Consider the following 22,822-nt stretch of genomic DNA (forward strand, 5'->3'; position numbering starts at 1 on the left):
CTCATATTTGTTAATCCATTTACACGAAACCATAATAAAAAATGGTATATTACCGATCCTGTGGAAATATTTTGCTGTTCTGTGAAGAAAATAAGTTACAAAATATATTTGTGAGAAAATCACCCCACCAATTTTGAACGCAACACATGCGAACTAGCAAAGAACATGTTGCCAATTGAATGTGAGCATCTCCATATACAACAAACGAATTGAATAGCATATTTGCCACATCGGCTGTGAATAGCTGTTGCATAGTTAACATATCCTAAAAACATTTTAGTTTAAACGTTTAATTATTCTCAATAATTTATTATATTTGTTTGTACATACCTTAAAGCTGAACTCTATGGAAAAGTTTAATAGAATTTCTATCAACGCCTGACCAAGAACTCGCAATTTGTCCCGTGACGACATGCGTAATGCTTGTGATGGATCCATTGGAGTATATGAGTTATTATCCTTGATGGAAGATTCTAGTCTGAGAATAACATTCCGTATAACATTAATTTCATGCTGAAGCACTATGCATTCCTAAGAAAACATTTAATTTAGAGATATATTTATTGAATTTTAGTTTTAATGAAATTGAATTTAAATTTAATGAAACATTTCAACAAAACATTAAACTTATTAAAACTGAGTACTGATTTCGCACTGTTCCATTTTTACTATAAAAACTATTTTATTACAAACCTCATATATAGATGTAATTTTTCCGCTCTCCAAGTTGTAAGATGTGTCATCTTCAGTACGTTGTTTGTTTATAAATGCCTGCATGTGGGCTACATTCGATACGTCTGCATTTAGGAGCGGTGTTAGCAGCTCCAACAGCTTGCAGCTTGCGAGACTATAACGGCAATGAACATCTTCGTGCAACGATTGTAATGCCTTTATTTGAGCTGGAATATTCTGAGACTGGCTATTCACATAATCTAGAAGAATATCACCATAGCCATCCGATTCCAAAACTACTATATGTCCAAAAAACGAACCGAGTGGAATTTTACATTTTGTTGATGACATACCGACGCGACCCATTATTGTAATTTTCATATAACGACAAATTGGTGGCGGCAACAAATCACTTAAAACTAAAGTCTTTGTTCCGATATCGGGAGCTACCACCAAACGAACACAGTCTGTCTCTTCATCAAAGCACCAAATATCGATGTGCAGAGAAGCCAACTCGTCACATGCAGGTATTATAAGATCTGTTAATAGAATGGGTGAGCCAAAGTCAAGTACAACAAAACGTCTCGCTCCCGAGTGCATTCGATCAATGACAACCATTTGTTTTGGTGGTGGGGATAACAATTTGTGCCATGTGAAAATATTTGGAGCATTAGCGGTAGCATTTTCGCCATAGACTCCTCCATTAGCCGTACTTCCAGAAGGCACACGTATTTTATTTCCTTTTTCGTTTACATTGCCATCTTTGGATGTTTTTTCTGTTCCTCCCAATTGTTGATCTATGTACTCACAAATAAACTTAATCTTTGGCAATGTCTTTAATTTAACCTTCTCCTCATTCATGGTTTCACTTTTATTCGATATACCCGTTTCAACACACTGCTCCGAATCAATAGCTACATGTATTTTTTATTTATTTTTTAATGAAAGCATTAGCCAATATTTACTCATAGTTTTATACTTACGTCCTATTCCATTTGGCTTTAAAACAAAGCTTTCGTTGACATCCAATTTCTTTTCTAACTTGATCTTATCGACAATATTATTGACATTATTTTTAACGTTGTTAAGGATATCATTCATCTTATATTGTGTTAGAAAAAATTGAAATTGTTTCAGAATTTAATTAGATAATTGTACTTACCTTGTCAGACTTCGAATATATTTGATCGACTGCTTCTGCCACCATTGGAGCAATTAAAAGATCATCCATATTAACATTGCTGGAACTAGTGTTTGCGGAAACTGTATCCATATTATCAATTCGGGTTGATTCTGAGGTTGCAGCACAAGTAAAATGAAGCTGTTCGACTTCCAGTAGACCACGCAATTGATTACTTACACTTTTACACTTGATCAAGTGTGGGAAAGTTCTAAAATCAACGCCATCTTAAAATGTAATTAAAAACATGATTATCATATATGATTTTTACTGTTTAAATAATTATACACAAATACCTATTGAACATAATTTTTTTATGTCTATTCCTGCTGCCTGGACAAGGCCGGCATTATTACGTATAATATTCATTAATGTTGACGTAAAATTTACGTTATTTTTGTTGACATTCGGCAAATCATAATCAAAAATGTCCGGCTCAAATGGAAAGCCATACAAACCAAATCTAAAGCAAAAAACAAAGTAAAATCTCGTATAACTATAGTTTTATTCCAACGAACCTTGTTCCGATGAGGGCACCATAAGGATCCCATCTTCTGTTGATTTCCTCTGAAATATCCATTAGTAGCTTCACACACATTTCCGATATACTGTTATAGGTTTTGTTAGACGAAGTAATACATGCCAGCATCACATACCAACGAACAACACTAGCATGTTTAGCCAACGGAAGTTCATTGAATGTGTTATAGATGGCATCCCTTAATGCGGTATCCAATTTCGATGACGGTTTAATGGCTAACGGTAAATTGCAAAAACCACTGACAAAGAAAACCGTAAAATATTACATCAAACATTTAGTCAATTATTTTATGAGGGATGAGACTTACTCAGTTAAAACTAAAATTAATTTGACGCATTTGTGTGCCATACTGCGACTGCTGTGAATAATACAGTAACGTAGTATGTTTTCCAAATATTTTTCAGTTAGACTGATGCACTCCAGCTGTTGTGCCAACACTGGTTGGCCTTTGCATCGCTCTGATTTCGGGGAACGGAATCTTTTTAAGCGTATGCAACAAATCCAAATTAGAATATCGAGGGCATAATTTTTTTCCAATGTCGAGGTCTCCGCTTTACTGATGACTTTGAAAAGAATGTCTAGTAATTGATTGCTTTCCAACATGGCAATACGCTGTAAACGCTCATTTGGTATTTGCGCTTGTGGTTTAACACCCCGTACGTATATTGAAATTTCATGTAGCCAGTCGCAACCTTTAATTTGATTCCGTTAGTTTATTAAAAGGAATATGCATACATTGTTACTTTCAAACGAATTGAAACTTACCGCGCGTCTTGCACTGACCTTCTTTTGAAGGATCTGCCATTGTTTTTATATGCAACAGGAAATTTCTAGTACGAGTTTTGTAAAGTTTTGGCGATGTTAAAATAACTGTGCCACCTTGATCACACAAATCTATACACGATGAGAGTTCTATTGGACCAGCTAAAATTTCAGCATTGTGCGTCTGTAAGAACTCTTCGTTTAGAACTGGATTTTCATTGTTGCCTTAAAAATTAAAATATTTATCAACATTATCGGACTAAATAAGACTAAGTTTATATTTTAATACCATCATTAGTATTACTGCTACTGGAAGGAACATCCGTATTTCCTCCTTCTTCCATAGACTGATGCTTAAAACTAGAGTGTGGGCCCTTCATTCTGTAGCCGAATCCACTGGTATTCTGCTTCAATAGTGTTACTTGTATTGCTGCTGGATTGTGGCAAGGTTGATACAACGAAAACTTTAAGTCAATGTGCCCCAAAGTTGCAGGTTGCAACAAATTTATTTCAATTATATGCTCATCCCATGTCGTTCTAATAGAAAAAAATTATAAATTTTAAACATTTTTTTATACCCTCTAATTATAGTTTGTATTTTTATGATGTTTCGCAAAATTTTTTGGAGTAAATGATGACCGTTCGTGAGCGTTCCTTTCAAAAAATTACTTCTGACTAATGATATAGTAATTAATTCCGAAATATGTATAATTTTTAGGTCATATTTTAAAGTTTTAGAGCATTTATTATGCTGTATCACTGTATTCAAAATATTATGCGAAACATTTAACAAAACAAGGGAAATTTTAGATAGTTTATATAATCTATTTTTTTCATTCAAAATATTATTCTTACGCATCATTGTGTAGACGCCAAGTATGCTGCGATTGCTTTCGTTGCTTTTGGGCTTGCACTAAGTTATTCCAACAACTGGGTACTTCGGCTGTGTATGGTATTGACTTTTCGTCAAAAAGAGTAAGAGCATATAATGATCGCAATTCATCTAATGTCAGATCTCCACAACGATAAGCTAGTAAATTTGAGGCCGCCGCGTTAACAGTCATAGACGATGGAGATGGCGATGCAGGCACTCCCCCTCCAGAATTTGAGGTTTGGTTAGCTCCACAGTCAATTTTTATATTTGTGCAGAATGGGAACTGTACGGAATTAGATTGTGCTAAATCTTCTTCGACTATTGATGATACATTGGTACCATGTTGTTGATGCTGTTGATTCGAATTACCTCCATCAGTTACACAAAGTTCAGCGCAGCTTTCGTTTGACGTAATGCCAGTACAGCTTTCCTCCTCCATATCAATCATTTCATCTCCTGACTCATCCGAATCATTAAGAGAATAAAAAATTAAAGCACCATCCTGAGTGCAACAACATAAACGTTCTAAACTGCGACAATATGTTACGGCAATAAAATTATGCTGTTCCTCTTTTATGCTGCTGATACGTTGAAAGTTACGCAATGAAAATAATTCGATACTGCCATCAGCGCAAACCACAGAAAATGCACCAGTACATTCACCATTGTTGCATTCATCAATGGCCGATTGGGAAACATCGCCCAGGTACTGAAAATTTGGCAAAATACAAATATCTTTAGGGCACTTTGCTCTACTGAATGTTATAGCCTTTTTATGTTCATTAGGAATTGCACCATCAATGCAATCAAAGAGCAACAACTGACCACCAACTGATTTTTTAGCCATAGTACGAGAATGGCTCCTCTTGTATTGATTATTACTCTCCTCGTTATTTTCATCGTCTTCTCCATCATTGTCACTATCGGCATCAGTAGCTACATTAGCCATTATTATCTTGCTAGTAGTTGCTACTTTTGATGCTTTTGTCTTTAATAATTTAACCAGTAATTGACTACAATTACTATTTGTTGGAATAATGTCTGATATTTCCACAAGTTCTTCACTTCCATTTGTTAAATTACCATCATTTAAGGCATTCATACGCTTTAGAATTGTGCAACTCTCGACAATGCAGTCAATATCTTCACTATAGTTAACTTTCGAAATTCCTCCAGTCTCAGGGTTTGGTGAATTGTTTGTTTTGCTGTTAAAGTTTTTATTTATATTTTTCTTTTGGGCTGCTTTGGCAGCGGAAAGAAGGTTTTCTTTAAAATAACTGGTATCCATTTCCATATCATCGGTACCGGCACTTGGACCAACGCTTCCAGCACCTCCACCACCTCCACCGCCCTCATCACCAGCTAATGAACTACTATCCAGAGGCTGGCCGTAATCATAGTCGAAAAGACTGCTTAGGTCAACGAATTGATCAGCCATCTTTTTAAATTCCGCTTCAAGATAAGCATCATTGTATTCCATAGGTGAATCCGATTTACCACCCGACATTACTGGATTAACATCTGGCTTTGGTGGTGCCATTATATCATTTGCAAATCCGTTGCTATCGAATCCATCGGCATATTTCTCAAATACTAATGAATGTGTTTTCTCGCCAAGCTTATTAAATGTTTTCATCAATGACACTTCTTTAGCATGCGATGTGTCGTTTTCACCTAAAAATATCAATTAAATAACAAACATAAAGTATAACATCCATGTTAAAGTAATAAGTATATACAGTGGTGGAAAAAATAATAGAAACGACCTTATTTTGTGGTAAAAACTAAATTTTCTCAAAAACTACCTGCTAGAATTTGTTTATTAGTTCCTCAAATAAAAGGTATTTAACTCTTCTTTTATATGATATATATATTTAATAGATTTTCTTGCTTCATCGTATTTTGTTGATATTCAAAAAAATTGGTATTGGAAAAAATAATAGAAACGATTCATAGTATTGCATAGGAGACATAAGGTAAGATTTTTTTTAACGGATTTTTTGTATTTAATTTCTAAATTTTTAATTATTAATTAAGTTCTTTACATAAAAATATTCTTTTTACTTTGTTTTTTATGATAAAATTTGATTTCTTTTACTGTTTACTTTACCGTATGTTTCCTGATAGCTGATTCAGGGGTTCCACATTCAAAATTTCATAAATATAATAAACAGATAACGGAAAAAATACTTTTCATTGTTGAATTTTATGTAAAAAAAAAAGAATTCATTCCCTAATTATTTTTTTGAAATTGAGTTATATTTTAAAGAATTAACAATTCTTCAAACTCATTCCCTTTAATTTAATTCCTAGAATTAATTCTTAAAGCTTTCGATATAGTTGAATTAATTCTGTAATGAATTAATTCCAATAGAATGTTAAATTACTTCTGAATGAATTAATTTTGTTTGCATTCAATCTGTTACAAATTGAATTAAAATAAATTTCAACAATTCCTATTGATTTTTAAATCCCCTCTGAATGATATAAATTTTGTTTGAATTCAATCTATTACAAATTAAATTTAAAAATTTTTCAACCATTTAATTTGAAATAGATTGAATGAAAGTTTTGTTTTATAATTCAAAAGCATTCTGTATATTAAAAATTGAATTAAATTTTTTTTCTTTCATTCAATTTGTAATAGAATAATTAAACAAATAAAGAATGAATTCTCTTAGGAATTAATTCAATGGAATATAAAGCCAAGGAATTCAGCTTTAGAATTTAAATTCAAAGAATGATTTTAAAGAATGTTACATTCAAAATTTTTTTAAAAAATGTTTTAAAATGAAGAAAACAAAATATGTATGTTTTTTTTTTATTTTTTTACCTTTTCTAAAGCATAGCTGTAAAATTTTGATTACGATTAATAATCAATTAAATTATTTTTCAAAAATAATCGTAATGATTATTTAATTCTCTGATATAAAATTTCTGATTATTAATTGATTACGATTAAAATTAATCTAAAAATAATCAGGATTAATTTAAATTAATGAAAATAATCAAAAATAATCAGAATTAATCAAATAATTAATTTGATTATTTTAAAGGATTAATTTCGATTATTTTTGATTAATTTCAATATATTTGCTACAATTCTCTGTCTTTTTACATTACGTGTAATGGAAAACTGTTTTCCAAGTTACACACTATTCGATTACGTGACTTTTTTTTATTGAAAACAATATATTTATCAAGTTTATTTCGTTTGAAAATCTTGGTCTCAGTACAACATATTAGAAAAAAATGACTGCAATCTTTTCGAAATGGGTCTCAAAAAATCCGTAATTTTTGGCGGATTACCGGAATAATAATTAAATTTTTCTTAGAGTTATTTTTTTGGAGAAAATTATACTAAATATATGGAAAATAATCAAAATTAATCAAAATTAATCCATGAAAATAATCAACTAAATTTTTGATTAATTTTGATTTTTTTTGATTATTTTCATTAATTCCATTTAATCCTTGATTATATTTAGATTATTTTTAATCGTAATCAATAATTAATTAAAAAAATTTAAAATAATCGTTAATTAATCATTAATTTCACCTTTATAATAAAAATAATCTAATTAATAATGATTACGATTATTAATCATTATTTTACAGCTATGTTCTAAAGTCTTATATGTTTTTTTTTTTTTTTTTTGTGATAAAATACGAAGAAATATTGTTTTGACGTTTTACTATTATAGGGCACATTTTAACTAAACTTACTTTAAATTCCTAAACAATAACCTACCTTAAAATCAAGATGAATTTAAAAATTTTTTAAACTTTTTGTGTTAAATTTAACTTAATTTAATATTATTTTGCCAGTTTGTAAAGATACTTTTATACCCAGCAAAAAATAATTGATGTCATACTTTACAAACGACATCTTAATCACATCTAAAAATGCGATTGCATATTTTTCGCTTCTACAAACCAAATATTTCCTTACAAATAAAAACCGAGTTAAAAGTGAGGAAAGAGATGTTGAAAAGTCACTACAAATAACATATTCGAAGTACATCAAATTTTGGTGAAAAACCAATGAAATTTACATAAGCGTGTCATTGAAAAAATGTGGTTTATTTTTGACATCCAAATATCGGATTTTTACTGCATCTATGAATAAGATTAGATGTAGTTCAAAGTTGTCAAAAATGAACAACATCCCTCCAATGACACGCTAATGTAAAATTCATAGGTTTTTCACCAAAATTGGAAGTACTTCAAGTATGTTATTTGTGGTGAAAATTCTACTTCTTTTTCCTCACTTTTTTTGCTGGGTATTTAAGTCACATTTAACCTCCTGGACCGGGTTGAGTTACAAAAAATTTAAATTTTGCTCAAAATTTGGACCAAAAACCGGTGTATTGCCATTATCTGTAAGTGAATCTGCTGGAAATCTTTTTAAAAACTAATTTTATATAAAATTTAACACTGAAAAGTAGTTTCTTTCACTATCTGCTCATTTTATTTAAAAAATTTGGATGTGGGATACCTGAATCAGCTGTCAGGAACCATATGATAAATTTAACGGAAAAAAAAAAATAAGTGTGGAAATCTTTTTCCACACTTTTTTGTTGGGAATGGATTAAATTTTATAATAATATTATATTTAAACAAATTAATTTCTAAAGTGTTAGCTTTTGTCATTTTATTTTAATCAAAAGCGATTTGTCGCAATGAAAAGATTTATGAAAAGATTTCGTTTTTTTTTTTTTTTGTTCGGCAGTGAAAACGAGAACACCAAGAAAATGTGAAATCGATCGTTCAAACTTGGTCCCAACAAACCCACCTTTCAAAGATATCTTAAACGTCCAAAATTGAATTATAACCATTAGTATGACGATGAAATTTAGCATACCTAATTTTATATAAATATATATATATATACCTCCTCCCAATTTTTTGAGGATCGGCCGATATTTGACCCTAACTCCCATATACATAAGTCTCTTTTAGAAAATTTGTTTATCATCAATAAATTACTTAAATCGGAATTAAAGTAAAATTCAGCATAAAAGTATCTTTATGAAAAATAAATAATTTCTAAAATATACTCATGGTGTAGGGTATCATATGGACGGCAATGACCGACTATACTTTCCTACTTGTTTTCAATAATACCCGTTCATTTTTTTTTCTTTATTGATAATATTCATTATTTCAAAACTGTAAAGGTTTCCAAGAGCATTAATATTGATAATATTGATCTTAAAATATGTATATTGAAACAAAATTAATAAAATCATACCTTTTAGATTATTAGATGCTACTGTATCTTTATTATCACCAGAAATTGTTGCAGTAGCACTGTCAATCGCACTCTCATTTTTAGTTTTTAAATTTTCATTTGGGTGGTCACTTTCAACTATTTTTAAAACTGCCATCAGCAACATGTGTTCGCCTGTGGTTTTTTTGGTACTTAGGCCCAAAATGATCTTAGATCCTACGACCCCAGCACGAATAGTTGAAGTTGATGTGCAAGGAGATATTGATGGCGGAAGTAAGTTTCCCGTAGTAGTAGCTGCAGAGCCTAAACTGCTAGAGCCTGGTTGTGCGGAATTCATAGAGAATATTTTGCTTTGTGCTCTGGCATTCGGCAAAGCACAAATTGATGTAACGCGAACCCATTCATATGAACTTTCTGCACACTCTGAAGTACTGTCACTACTGTTGCTATTACAGCACAGAATGTCCTTCATTAAAGAAGCGATATTAAAAGAGTGTAATTGCTTCAAATGACGTTCAATGCTCCAAATTGTTATATCTCCAGTTTGGGTGCAACTTGTGCACAATACATTAGCGTAGTCACTGTTCGAGATTACATCGAATCCTTGTGTGCCAGGAACCAATACTCCGGGATTTGTAGCATATGTAACAGCTATAGGTACATTTTGGGTGTATTCACCTTTGACGAATGGACACATTGGCGAATGGCGTTCATGTTCACTCCAGGGTTCATCAGTTTTTTCCCAACAAACCAGGCAAACATTACAAGTAAAACACATAGCTCTGTCCTCTCCTGATGACGAGGGCTGATGATAGAAACCAGCTTGAGCCATCTGATCAGGCAGAGCCCATTTGTAGTCCATATGGGGCCACTTTTCAAATGTTTGCCTTCGCACTGCCTCCGAGTGCATGAGAACACGCTGAAAATTATTACAATGCCAATTGATGTCACGTAAACGTGCACCAGCAAGTAAATCCGTCAAACGTTCATTAATTGCCGATGCAATGGCCAGTGCCGGTACATGCCTTTCGAGACGTTTTAGCATTATAACCAAATTGTTGGCCACCAATTTAAGGCTGGAATATGGGACATGAAGACAAATAGTATTCCACTAAAAAAATAAAATAGATTAGGAAAATATTTTATGAAGTAAGAAATATGTACCATAGCATGAAAGTAAAGAACAGTAACTTATTAAAGAATAATATACACATTTTTATGTTATATGTACAATATATACGTACCCTTTGAGCTTTGATACCCTTTTTCGAATTCGATTGGGCACTTTTTATTTTTTCCATAAGCTCATTTAACAAGTCGTTAGGACACTCAAGATCTTCTTCTAATTCTTTAAGGCATGTCTGAAATAGTACAGCTTCTGACAGTAGCATTTCAATTCGTATTGGGTCATCATTATGTGGAATTGGTGTTTGCAAAACTGTGTCTAATAGTAAGACTCCATTGTAGTCTCCCCGAAAACCGATAACATGACCATCTGTTATGATAATCTTTTCTTGCAATGGCATAAAATAACCATGTATTTTGTGGTTTGTATCTTTCGAGAAATAAGAAAATACAGTGATGAAATACAAACTAATTAAAGATGAATAAATTATGCGAATTGTGAATCAAATAGTGTTGAAAGTTTCAGATTGCCATATTTTTTTTAATTTTTTTTTTTTTTTTTTTCAATGTGTTGAAATCATAGGACAATATTCAGCTTTTTTTGAAAAAAAAAAATAAATTGTTAAGTAATATATAATCAAATAAAATCAATTTTTTTTTTTTTGTAAAGAATATGAATTAAATTTGCAAATCATATTCCTTCTTTTAGTTGCGTAGAATGCCACTTAATTTTTTGATCTAAAAAAAGCTTCATCTTATTACGAACTTTGCTTATAACGAATAAATTTTACTGGTCCCGCGATGTTCGTTATAGGCGAGTTTCGCTGTATAATGAATAAATAAAATAATGGAAATTCATATTTGTATTTATAATGAAAAACTTTGGATTGAAAGTAGCCAATTGATTAAAAAGTTTGTATTTTCTAATAAAAGTGATGACAGTAAAGAACAATGTATAATAAACTAACTCCACTGTAACGAACGTCTCCATAGTAATTTATTTATAAATTTCTGAAATATAATCCTTATTCACCAATTCGCTTAAACTTAATTTATAATGGTACCTAAACATATCAAGATATTCTCATATTAACAGTTCTACACTGAAAATAACCCATGCTTAACTTTACCAAAAAAAATTCGTAACTACTTTTTTCGTAATATATACGAAAATTTCGTGTATAATACGAAATATTGTTTAATTAACCCCTTTTCTAATTTTACGAAAGTACGAAAACCTGTCGTAATATATTTTTTCGTATATATTAAGAAACTTTGTTTTCTTTTACAAAAATAATTTCGTTAAGGCATGTAATATTTAACGAAAGTAACGAATTTTTTTCGTAACAAAATTATTCAGTAATATACAAGAATTATTTTTGATTTCACAAAAAAAAATATTTTGTTACGATTTTTTTTTTTTGTTATTTTCATAATTTTAAGCGAGTTAAATTATCCGTAATTTTAAAAATTAGGCAGCTAATTTCCTGTAAATTTTTTTATGTTTTTTTAAAAAACATAAAATTTTTTTTTTTTTTTTTTTTAATTCGCAATCTTTTTCTAAATTTACAATAATTATTTTAAAAGAACTAACATATTTATGTCTTTAAAAAAAATCGTAAAATAAACAAATTTTTTTTTCTAAAATTATGTATATAAAATTATTTTGCATTTCAATAAAATATTTCGTACAATTTCGTATATATTACGAAAGAATTTCGTGGTGCGAAACCACGAAGCATTTCGTACAATGTACGACATTTTTCGTGTATATTAGGCATGGATTATTTTCAGTGTATGAAAGATCATTTCCACTTTCCATTTCAGCATTACACTTTCAATCGTAATGGAAAACAAGTAAGAAAGTATAGTCGGGCGTGAGCGACATTATTATACCCTACACCAGCTATGAATATTAAATGTGATTTATTTTTCATAATAAAGCATTTATCTTCTATTACCTTGTTCCGATACATTTAAGCAATTTATGGATGAAAAACTAATTTTCTGAAAGAGCCTTTAATGGGGGCTAGGGGCACATATGGACCAAGCCTGATAAAATTTTGTGAATATATTTATATTTACATAATATTTTATTGTGCTTAATTTCATCGCTATATTTGTGTTTATAAGTTAATTTTGGACATTCAAGTAATTTTCTGAAGGGGACTTTGTATGGGAGATAGGTCAAATGAGGTCTGATCTCTATGAAATTTGGCAAGGTCATCAAGGCTTGTATAAAACTTAGTTGTGCCACTTTTTATCAATATACAGGTATATTTAACATAATTATGAGCTCAGAAGCCCTTTTCGGGGGGTTCTGTTGCATGGGGGCTAGGTGAAATAACGGACCGATTTTAACCATTTTCAATAGGCTTCGTCCTTGGGCCGAAAAAGGAGTGTGTGCCAAATTTCATCCAATTATCTTGAAAATTGCGACCTGTACCTTGCGCACATGGTTAACATGGACAGCCAGCCAGACGGACGGACGGACGGACGGACAGACGAACATAGCTTAATCGACTCAGATCGATTCTAAGCCGATTGGTATACTTTAAGGTGGGTATAGGACGAATATTTTTGTATGTTACAAACATCAGCACAAACCGAATATACCCTCCCCACTAAAGTGGTGTAGGGTATAAAAATAAGTTTTTCCAGACAAAACTATTAATAGCATAAAATGGAGAAATATTTTTTGGTCTGGTTCTTAAGTTCGATAGTACTAAATTTAACTGTCACTAACTTAGAAGTTGTGGCCGATTTAACATCAATAGTATACCAATTTTGAACATATCGATACCCTTTATTCAAAAAGTGCTAAATCAATAAAGTCTAGTTTTCAGGAAAGTAAAAAAACTATTTAATTCGTGAAATATTGCACTAAAAGACAATATTTCTTCCAGAATACGTTTTTAACATCCTTACTAATTCTTACCTATGAAAAAAATTTAATATTTTGCACATTTTAGCGACTTATTTAAGATAGCACTTTTAGGTCGACAAAAAAACTAATATTTGTTCTAAGTTAGCATGTTTTGTTCAAAAAATAGAACAAACATTTCTTCTAATAATATGCGTTATTTTATAATTTTATGAAATGTTTTTTTTTTAAAGGGATATAAGTCAAACCAGTAAGTCCAATAAAATGCATTTACACCATTTAAGTAGAAAAACTCATGGCATATCTGCTTGTTTACTATTCCTTATTCTCAGTACAAATATTTTAAATTATGAAAAGTTTCTGAATATAAAAAGTACCAATATTTTTTGAATAATACTCCATAATTTGCACATTTAAAGACTTTTTTATAATCAAAATTCTAAATTGGAACCATAGAATATTATAGATCTTAGTGTTATAAACTATTTCTGAAATAACTTTACATTTTTCGGAAAAACATTATTTAAAGTCGAAAACTGGCATTATATACAAATATATAAATGATCATATCTTAAAAACTATACATTCAATTTATTAATCTTCACCTGTTTCGTGTTCAGCATGTTCATCTTGTTAATATACAAAATGTTGTAAAATTTATATGGAAGTTAGCACTTATTTTCTTCAATAAAAATTTAACTTTGAGATAGCATATTAACAAAAATTGTTGTTAAAAGTGCAAATATTACATTTTTGGTTTCAAATTTATACCAGACGTGGATCCTGCATTGAGGAATCCTTTTGCATCAAAAACTCACTTTGCCCAAAATTGAGTTCGCACTTTTTGAATATAGGGTCACGATATTTAAAAAAAAAATAAAAATATGTATGTTCAAATTTTAAAACATTTCATAAGCTTAGACCTACAGCTTTGAAAATAACTATTTGTGAGCTCACTACTGAGATTGGTCCACAATCATCATTATTGTAAGAAACAAAATAATTTATATATGCATATACATACGTATGTACTATGTTCTATGTAGAACAATAACTACATATTTGTATAGTAAGTTAAACTAACATAAACAACGAACAATGAACCTGAATAACTATACATACATGTGTATGCATTTATGTAAATAAAATGTAATGATATTTTGTTGTTGGCGGATACGGAAAGAATTTGGAAATAAATTTGTTTACTGTGCATCAAAAAAAAAAAAAAAATAGTTGTTACATTATTGTTATAAATTGTACTTGTATAACAGAGTAGAGAATACTTGACTTGTAAATGTGATAGTGATCACACAAGTTGTATTCGTCTCACAAAATAGCAAAAACAACACCATTATGACTCACAAACACAATTTGTATTCACTGCCTTTGTATGCATTTAGGAATCAATAGATTTGAAGTTTTTTTTTTTGCAACCAATTTACCATTTCCAAGATGGTATGTCTGCAATATGACACCGGAGTGCACATCGAGAACTTTGATTTGGTTGATACTATCGAACACAAGTATAACATTTAGATTGGGATGATAAACTATACTGGTTGTCTGAACTGCTCTCCCATCAATTATGGAACTTGTGCTAGATGCGGGCGATTTGACAACAGTACCGCTTTCCATGGATACAAGACCACCTCTACTGATAGAGCCTACATCCAAGTAACCATCTTGTTTTAAAATTCGTTGCTCCGCGGCCATAATGTCATTGATGAAAGAATTCTTTGATACTTTATCTTTTTCTAGCCGTCTTTTATGTCTGATTAATTAAATGCTTATAGCAAAAAATATCACACAAAAAATTTATTTATTTTTTTCTTCGTCTTTTGTTACTTCACTTTTTTTCTGATTTCTGGTATGAAAATTCCAACAAGAAAGCTACCAGATCCGAAAAAATTATATTAATAATTACTACTTTTTTATTTATATATTTTTTGTTTGCGTTGCCAACTTTTGATAGAAAATCCGTATAATAAACGAATTATAAATAAATTGACATTCGAACAATTGAACATATTGTATCACAGTGTTGCTAGATTATTAAAAAATACAAACGAAATGAAAAATCTGAAAAGAAGGAAGATATTCTATTATTCTACTAAAAGTCGACTTACTGCTTGAACTTTGGTCAGTTTCTGGAAAAAGTCTATATATAAAAATTGTGCAGATCGACGCAATTCTTAGTTTTTAACAGAAAGAAAAAACAAGTAACAGGTCTTTTTTTTACATTAAAAAAAATTATTTAATTTATTTAACTTTTTTGGATTTTTTTTTAAATTTCTTTAAAATTAAAATTTTTTAATTTTTACAAAAAATCCACATTCTGTGTATAAATGTTTAATATATGAGTAAAGCCCCCAACAACCCATATTTTTGACCACATTTTCGAATATATTTCGAAAATATGTAAAATTTTTCTCCAAGACATAATGTATATCAGATGAAAGATCATTCGAATATTTTTCATTCAATATATATGTATATATATTGCCTATTGCGATTTTCCGAATTTTGCATATGTTTTCATTATTTATGAACCATTATTGCAATAGCAAATTAGGATTGTTTAAAATTTTTTATCCCGATGATATCTGGGGTCTTCGGAAAATGAATTTCAACATATAAGCAGACAAAACGACAGACAAGCGGACATTAATTACTTAATCAACTTCGTTATCTATAAGGATTCTAGATATATGTATATAAGTTCCTAAACTTCCAGTTACCTATGTCACCACATAACAAATCGCTAGAATAATGTATATTTTCATCCGCTAAATTGCTTTTAAATTGTTGAATGGCTGGGTAAAGCGCCTTGGCGACACATAAAATTGTCTCAAACGGCAAATTTTTTGATTTGGTAAAAAAACTCACACCGCATATATACATGTGAGTTTTTTTCACTAACCCAATCAAAAAACTTACCGTTTGTGTCAAACAAATTTGATGTGTGGCCGTGTCGCTTAATAATTTGCGATTATTGATTTTTAAACAATATCGTATGAGTTAGCAACACTTGTTAAATAGAGCACATTCACCGTTGTCAATTTAGTGCTTTTAGTGCTTTTTTTAACGTTTTCCTACAAAAATTAAAATCAATACAATGTCTATTGCCTTTTTTATGCTTTTCTTAAAAACTCTGGTGGCACTAAGTTTAACATCGAAATAATGAATTTAGTGGTTTTTCCATGTTTTATTAAATTTTTCAGTTTAATGTCAATTATTTAAGTCTAGTTCTACATATTGTTCCAGAAAACTGCTTATTACTATATATTTTCTCATTTTCAAAAAAAAAAAAAAAATACTTTAGATCGATGTTCTTTATTCAATAATTTTCAGTCGTTTAACTGCCTCGAAGAAAGTTTTAGAAAACATATTAATGTATACAGTTAAAAGATAAACAAAACAAATCAACACACTATATTTTAGAATTACCATTATTCCTGGAATATTCGTGTTCCAATTCTTCAGATATCGGTTCTACATATGTATATGAACAGAAATTAATATATTAATAAATTCGAGGAAAGAAATTTATTTAATTTTTTGAACATTTGTTTAAACCTGTTCAAAAAAGTTGTTTTAAAGCTAATTTATGTATCCCTGCTATATAGTGTATAACACTAGTTCCTTAAAAATCTGTTGTAATATATATTATGAAATATTTTTCTTGTGGTTTTTTACGAGAAATACGCGTTTCTTCTCTTAAATTTGGTGCTTTTTGAAATCTTAAAGTTGACAACGCTGGTCACATTTGATAAATTCTTGAGCATTTTTTGTGGCGTAGTCTGAGATTGTTTGTTTGATTGAAACGTCTTATAATTGTTAATGTAAATTTAAATAAAATCATAAAAATTAAATTTATTAAATAATGGATACTAGTGTAACTGATTCTGCAAGTCGTGGTGAGTTGTTAAATATTTAAAATCAAAGTTTTATTACATAGTTGTGTATCTACATTGATATGTATGTATGTACGTTTAAAAATTATAGAGTTCAATAAAGAAGAACCGTTTTTTATTTAAAATGGTTTTAGAGTGAGCGTGGGGACGCAGCTTTTTTTGTTGTTTTTGTAATTTTTCTTTAAGGGAACAATTCTTTAGACATCACATTTTTTTTCTTTTTTTTATAAAAAACAAAATAAGAATTATTAAAATGTTTTAGTGACACGTTCTTTGAGGAAACGGATAACTTCGGTGGATAGTGACAACTCCAGCCGGCCTGGTACACCAGTTCCATCGAAATTAATATCCATTTCAGAGATAAGTAAGTTATAAATTATAGATTGTTGACCTATCGCTTATCGTTTAATTTTTAATAATTCATCTTTATTTTTTATTAGCCGCTTCTCCATCTAGATCAACAAGAATGACGCGTCGTAATTCTACTTCTGGTGTTGCGACACCAGTAAAAACTCCAGCTAAGCGAATCACTGCATCTTCTGCAATTATTCCAGAGAATGCAGAAACAATAACGCCAGCCAGGCGAAGCACTCGCAGACGTAGTGTTTCTGTGCAGGAGAGCGATGAACCTTCACAAACAAGCTTAAAAATACCATCGTTTGCAGCACTAGATGAGGAGAAAATCGATTCTAACGTTCAAAAATCATCGAGAGTGACTCGTTCACAATCAAAGTCTCCACAACAAATCAAGTCTCCGAATAATACATCAACAGCAAGTCCAAAAGAGACTAATGAGAACAAAAATAAAGAATTAGAAGATCAAAATATAAAAACTAATAATCAAAAGCGTCGTAAGCCCGGTCCTAAAAGTAAAACTGGTGAGAGTGAAGAGGTGTCTGATGTTGAAATTAGTGTTCTTGAAAATCAGATGCAAGAGGAGATTAAAAATAAATCACCAAATATAACAACAATAGTTTTAACCGACGACGAGTCGAATGCCCAAAAAGATGAAATACCACAAGATATTGAAAAAGTTGCTTCAGAAAAGATTGATTTGCAGGTTTCTGATGCAGACACAGTTGAGTCAACAAACTTTAAGCTGCAAATAGATTCAAACTCCAATGATTCAATCACTAACTTGCATGGTACTCAGGAGACTACTAAATTGGAAGAGGACAATACAGCTAATATCAAATCTCCTGAAGAATTAATCGGCGTTAAAAGCGGTCAGATAGAAAGTGAAGAACCAATAACGTCATCTATAAATGAAAAAAACATTGCAGAAGAACAAATAGATGACAACCAAGTAAATGAAAAAGCTGAAAATACGACCGAAGATAATATGCAAGAGAATGAAATAAACTCATCCGTTGGTAAAATTGTGGAACTTAAGGATGATCTTAAACATAATAATGTAAAAGATTACACTACTCCACAAGCTAAAGGAAGGACATCTTCGACCGATAAAGTTGAAATTTTAAGTGTTAGTACTTTGATTCCTCATCGCGGAGAAGATTCTAATGTCAGCGATTGTAAAGTCATATCGAAAAAAGTAGATTTCGTTTCCAGTCCAACAAACGATATGACCATCAAAAATATTTATCCTAAGACGCCTGCCTCAACCAAGACTACTAATAGTTTTATCGAGGTTAACTCATCTCATGATGGCTCTTTTCAAGCCGAAAAAAATTCATTAGATACTCATTCAGATGATAATCAAGTGGAAACACCAAAAAAAGATGATAAAAAGGAAATTATAATAAATAGTGAAGAAGCTGAAGATAAAGAATTGGAAACGCACTCACAAACTGAAGCGAAGACGACGCCAATACGCGCTTTCAAATGTGTTCGCTCATTGGAAATAGTTCAAAGCTCTACACCAATTAATACAGAAGCATCCAAATCTGAAGAAGAGCAAATTCATTGTTCTAAAGGCAAGAATACACCTCTAAAGGAAGAAATCATAAAAGATGATAAGTCTGAAACACACCCAACTGTTGGGGATCCTTCTTCCAATCAGAACATCAATGAAAACAAAATAAAGTGGATCAATCCCAGTGTAAAGGGAACAACTATTGAGGGGTGTAAGCTGGATGCAGTGGTTACGCGTAATGTCACGAGTGCAAGTGAATGCCGCGATAATGCTGATTTATTCGTAGAACAAGTCAAAACGAACAAAAAAAAGAGTATTATTTTCTTATCTGAAGACGAGGACGACGAAGAAAATGATCATGATGACAGAAATGAAGATGATGATGATGAATGCGAATTAGCGCCAGGAGAGAAACCCTACAAACGAAAACACGATTTCCATGATGATGAAGCAATGGAAGTGGATGATTATGAAAGTGGAGACTCCATGGATTCTGAGGAACGAAAAGAAATAGAAGAGAATGAAATACCAATCGATGGTGAGTCAATTGGTAGTCATACCACTGATGATGAACACGATGAATACGCAGATGAAGAAGAGGACAGCGAAAATGCCGATTCATTTATTGTTTCCGACAATGAGGAACTCGAATGTTCAGAGAGCAACAATGAAGATGAACTGATAGACGAAGACAATCATGAGCATAATCGAAAGAAGAAGAAGACGTATAAACGTTTGCAACGTCCAGCAGAGAGTTCATCGTCATCAGACGAAGAGGTGGAGACTGTTCAAGGAGAATCAAAAGAGAATTTGAAAGAGAAATGCATTTCACAGTTAGATAATGAAAATCGGGCAGAAGAAAACGTTAAAGTAGAAAACGCATTGAAATCAGTATCAAATTCTGGCGAATTTTCTGTTGAAACAAACAATATTCTTAACAAATCTAGCGAAAACATAATTCTTGATTCCAGTAAGCTCAGCGATTCAGCATTGCGCCTACAATGTACAGCTGAAAGTGAATCTGATGTTGAAGAAGAAAACGAAGAAAAACTGAATTTCTCTCGTAAAGAAATTCTTCGTAAACTTAATAAATCAGACCGCTTTAATAAATCAGTTCGTGATTTAAACCCTGAAAGTGATACATCACCCGTTGAGTTGGAAGTCCAAGCCGAAGTCCCCGAAATAAACGAAGATAATAGCAATGATGAAAAATCAGAATCTTCGGATGAAGGACATACAACTTCATCCACACCTGATAATAAACAACATGACAGTAGTAAATTCAAATCTGAAAGTCATTTGGGAGAGGTATCAGTGACATCAGAAAGTGATGCTGACAAAGAAAATGAACATAAATCTATGATTTTAGCACACCGCCGAAAAACAGACAGTGGACTGAGTGTCTCCTTTGGTAATTTTAAAAAGCCAAAGAGTTCTAAAGGCCGACAGGAATGGCAACGTTCATTCACAATAGATGTGACTGTAAAGGGTGGAGACTTAGAAACTGCTGTTACTGATGTTAAATTAAAAGAAGAAACTGTGTCGGCCTCCTCATCATCTACTGATGAACAAAAAGATGAGGAAATTAAAGGCGAAGACCTAAGTAATTTAGAAATAATAAAACACATGCCATTACAGTTAGGAAATCCTTTGATACGCACTCGTCGTCAATCGCTGGCACTACCCACAAACCCAGACATGGAGATTTGTTCCTCATCCCATGGGGTTGGTAGTAACAAAAAACTAAAACGTAAAAGTTTGGGAATATTGTCCAGCAGTGAATTTAATCCCTCCCAATCATTTATTGATAGCATAGAACTACAGAAAACTGAGCTCAATAGGCAAGTAGCAAAACGGAAGCGTCTATCGAAGAGTTTTTGTGGGGCAGCGGAAACTCTTGACAACAGTATAGTAGATATTGATGTACGTCACTTACACAAACGATCCAAATTGATAGGTGAAAACAGTATGGCTGAAAGTCATCATGACTCCATAGAAAATATAAACAACAGTAAACTATCAACAAAAATATGTTCAACTCCTCATCAAAAAGTCGACAAAAATGATTCCAATAATAATATTCAACGCATCTTAAATCGATGCGATGAAATATTAGAAGCAGCAAATCAAGCTAAGCTCGAAGCAAAAATCAACAACAAAAAGGTAAATTTACATTGTGTTTATGTACAATCATTAGACCAGGCATACGTTTGGTTTTGAGTGTTTTTATTTGTATTTAAAACTAACTCTTACAAACACAGATTGGATTCTGTAATATTTAACACATTTTTTTATCGTTATCCAAATTAAATTTTGAATTTACTACAACATTTTTCACTGAACATATTTTTAGAATAAACGCAAAATTCCCAAGAAACTACGGAAAAAAACTGTTTCAAATTTACCAAAGGAACTGAACCCAGAAGATGTACTGAGAAAAGTGTCCAATGACATAAAACGTAAAGGTAAGAAATTGTACTAAAATCATAAAAATAATTTATCCTAAATTGGTGCAAACATTTTCAGATAAAACTAAAACAGCCTTATCACAGGCAATAAAAGCTGCAGATGTAATACTTGGTAAAAAGAAACAATCCCAACATAATACGGTATGTTCTCTTATATGCATTCCATAGCTGTATTATATTTATTAAATTTATTTCTGATACGCAGAAAGAGCAGGATGAAACTGAGTCAAAAAAATTGCCACCGGATGTACTAGAAGCTATTGAAAAATCAGCTTCATTAAAAAAGAATTGTAAAAAAGGTAACTTTACATTTAATTACGACCACGATAATTTGTTTTTAATTATGAATACTTTTTAAATTGAAGGTATCAATACTAATGTCCATACCACATTAACATCGGCTGGGAATTTCATGGAGATGCCACAGACACCAGAAAAGAAAAAGAAAAAGCCAACATATATCCAATTGCCTACAGGGAAAGTAAGTGTTGAGCCGGCTACCCCAAAAAAACGTTCTGTACTTGCATTTAACGGTACGGAATTTCGGGAAAGTCCAATTACACCATACGCAGTTGGTTTTAAAGTTCGTCAAATACCACATTCTGGAAGCAACGATTCTACATTATCAGTTTTAAAGAATGGCAAAAGGAAACGAGACCACGATAAAGTGACCAAAGAGCATGTTTTTCCAAAATCTCAGTGGACACAATCTGGCCTTTTCATAGAAGAAGATATTCCAAAAAATCGTCGAATTTCTCGATCTGAAAATCAACAAGTAGCCATTAATCGTAATTTCAAAGAAAATGCAATCATGAGGCCTGATATTAAGCGTAGCTCCAAGCGTGACATTCTGCTATTAAAGGACCGTCGGCAAAAGCATGGATACTATTAAATATGTTTAAGTCATTTTATTTGCATTTCACAGTATACTACTTACATATATGAATGTACTTGTTCGCCATATATTCCCATGCGCCATGAATTATTATTTACATATAATTATTTATACATACATACATATATTGTTTTAAAATCTCTTTTTTCGTTATTTCGTTATTGTATTAAAACATTGCAAAATAATCTGAGTTTATACGTACTTTGTTTAAAAATAAATAGTTCTGTTCAGTTAAAGTTGTTCTTTTTTTAATTGCAAAGTTATCCTTAAATTGATACCTGTGTCCCTTCAAGGACCCGCAGACGTACATGTGTATGCATGTGATCCTATAGTAAATAAATATGTTTATACATAGATATGTATATACATATGTATGGATGTAAATAAATTTAATTGTGATA

At 31.2% G+C, this 22,822-nt stretch overlaps 2 protein-coding genes across 3 annotated transcripts in view; one reads left to right on the top strand and one right to left on the bottom strand.

Annotated features, from left to right (window-relative positions):
- The window catches only part of LOC119615971 (baculoviral IAP repeat-containing protein 6), a 43,188-nt gene extending 28,022 nt beyond the window's left edge, over positions 1–15,166 (bottom strand). Inside the window, exons 1-14 of one of the 2 annotated variants that reach the window (XM_037972044.1) lie at positions 14,714–15,166; positions 10,507–10,817; positions 9,284–10,373; positions 4,011–5,703; positions 3,445–3,692; positions 3,159–3,380; positions 2,701–3,085; positions 2,371–2,631; positions 2,149–2,315; positions 1,835–2,079; positions 1,656–1,773; positions 694–1,586; positions 331–531; positions 54–265 (exon numbers count right to left, since the gene is read on the bottom strand). In XM_037972044.1, the coding sequence (XP_037827972.1) occupies positions 54–265; positions 331–531; positions 694–1,586; positions 1,656–1,773; positions 1,835–2,079; positions 2,149–2,315; positions 2,371–2,631; positions 2,701–3,085; positions 3,159–3,380; positions 3,445–3,692; positions 4,011–5,703; positions 9,284–10,373; positions 10,507–10,817; positions 14,714–14,984 (6,317 nt within the window). In that variant the 5' untranslated portion in view covers positions 14,985–15,166. The remainder of the gene's footprint in view (positions 1–53; positions 266–330; positions 532–693; positions 1,587–1,655; positions 1,774–1,834; positions 2,080–2,148; positions 2,316–2,370; positions 2,632–2,700; positions 3,086–3,158; positions 3,381–3,444; positions 3,693–4,010; positions 5,704–9,283; positions 10,374–10,506; positions 10,818–14,713) is intronic. The other variant, XM_037972045.1, reaches the window with a different exon arrangement.
- A 1,809-nt stretch (positions 15,167–16,975) lies between these two features.
- On the top strand, positions 16,976–22,657 carry LOC119615964 (protein slender lobes). Its single transcript, XM_037972036.1, has 7 exons — positions 16,976–17,188; positions 17,448–17,549; positions 17,626–21,221; positions 21,412–21,523; positions 21,585–21,667; positions 21,732–21,825; positions 21,892–22,657. Exons 1-7 carry the CDS (start codon positions 17,155–17,157, stop codon positions 22,416–22,418), a joined length of 4,548 nt encoding a protein of 1,515 aa, XP_037827964.1. The 5' UTR covers positions 16,976–17,154; the 3' UTR covers positions 22,419–22,657.
- The last annotated feature ends 165 nt before the right edge of the window (positions 22,658–22,822 follow it).

Source organism: Lucilia sericata, unplaced genomic scaffold, assembly GCF_015586225.1.
Source record: "Lucilia sericata isolate MDLA Ls3-8-SP2 unplaced genomic scaffold, ASM1558622v1 Contig000051F_arrow, whole genome shotgun sequence".
NCBI classification, from domain to species: domain Eukaryota; kingdom Metazoa; phylum Arthropoda; class Insecta; order Diptera; family Calliphoridae; genus Lucilia; species Lucilia sericata.

What these genes read in the sequence shown, in the direction of transcription:
- LOC119615964 (XM_037972036.1), top strand. Translation starts at nt 17,155, where the DNA reads ATGGATACTAGTGTAACTGATTCTGCAAGTCGTG. An exon ending in CAATGACATAAAACGTAAAG is followed by an intron (nt 21,524 to 21,584) that starts GTAAGAAATTGT and finishes AAACATTTTCAG; the next exon opens with ATAAAACTAAAACAGCCTTA. An exon ending in AACAATCCCAACATAATACG is followed by an intron (nt 21,668 to 21,731) that starts GTATGTTCTCTT and finishes TCTGATACGCAG; the next exon opens with AAAGAGCAGGATGAAACTGA.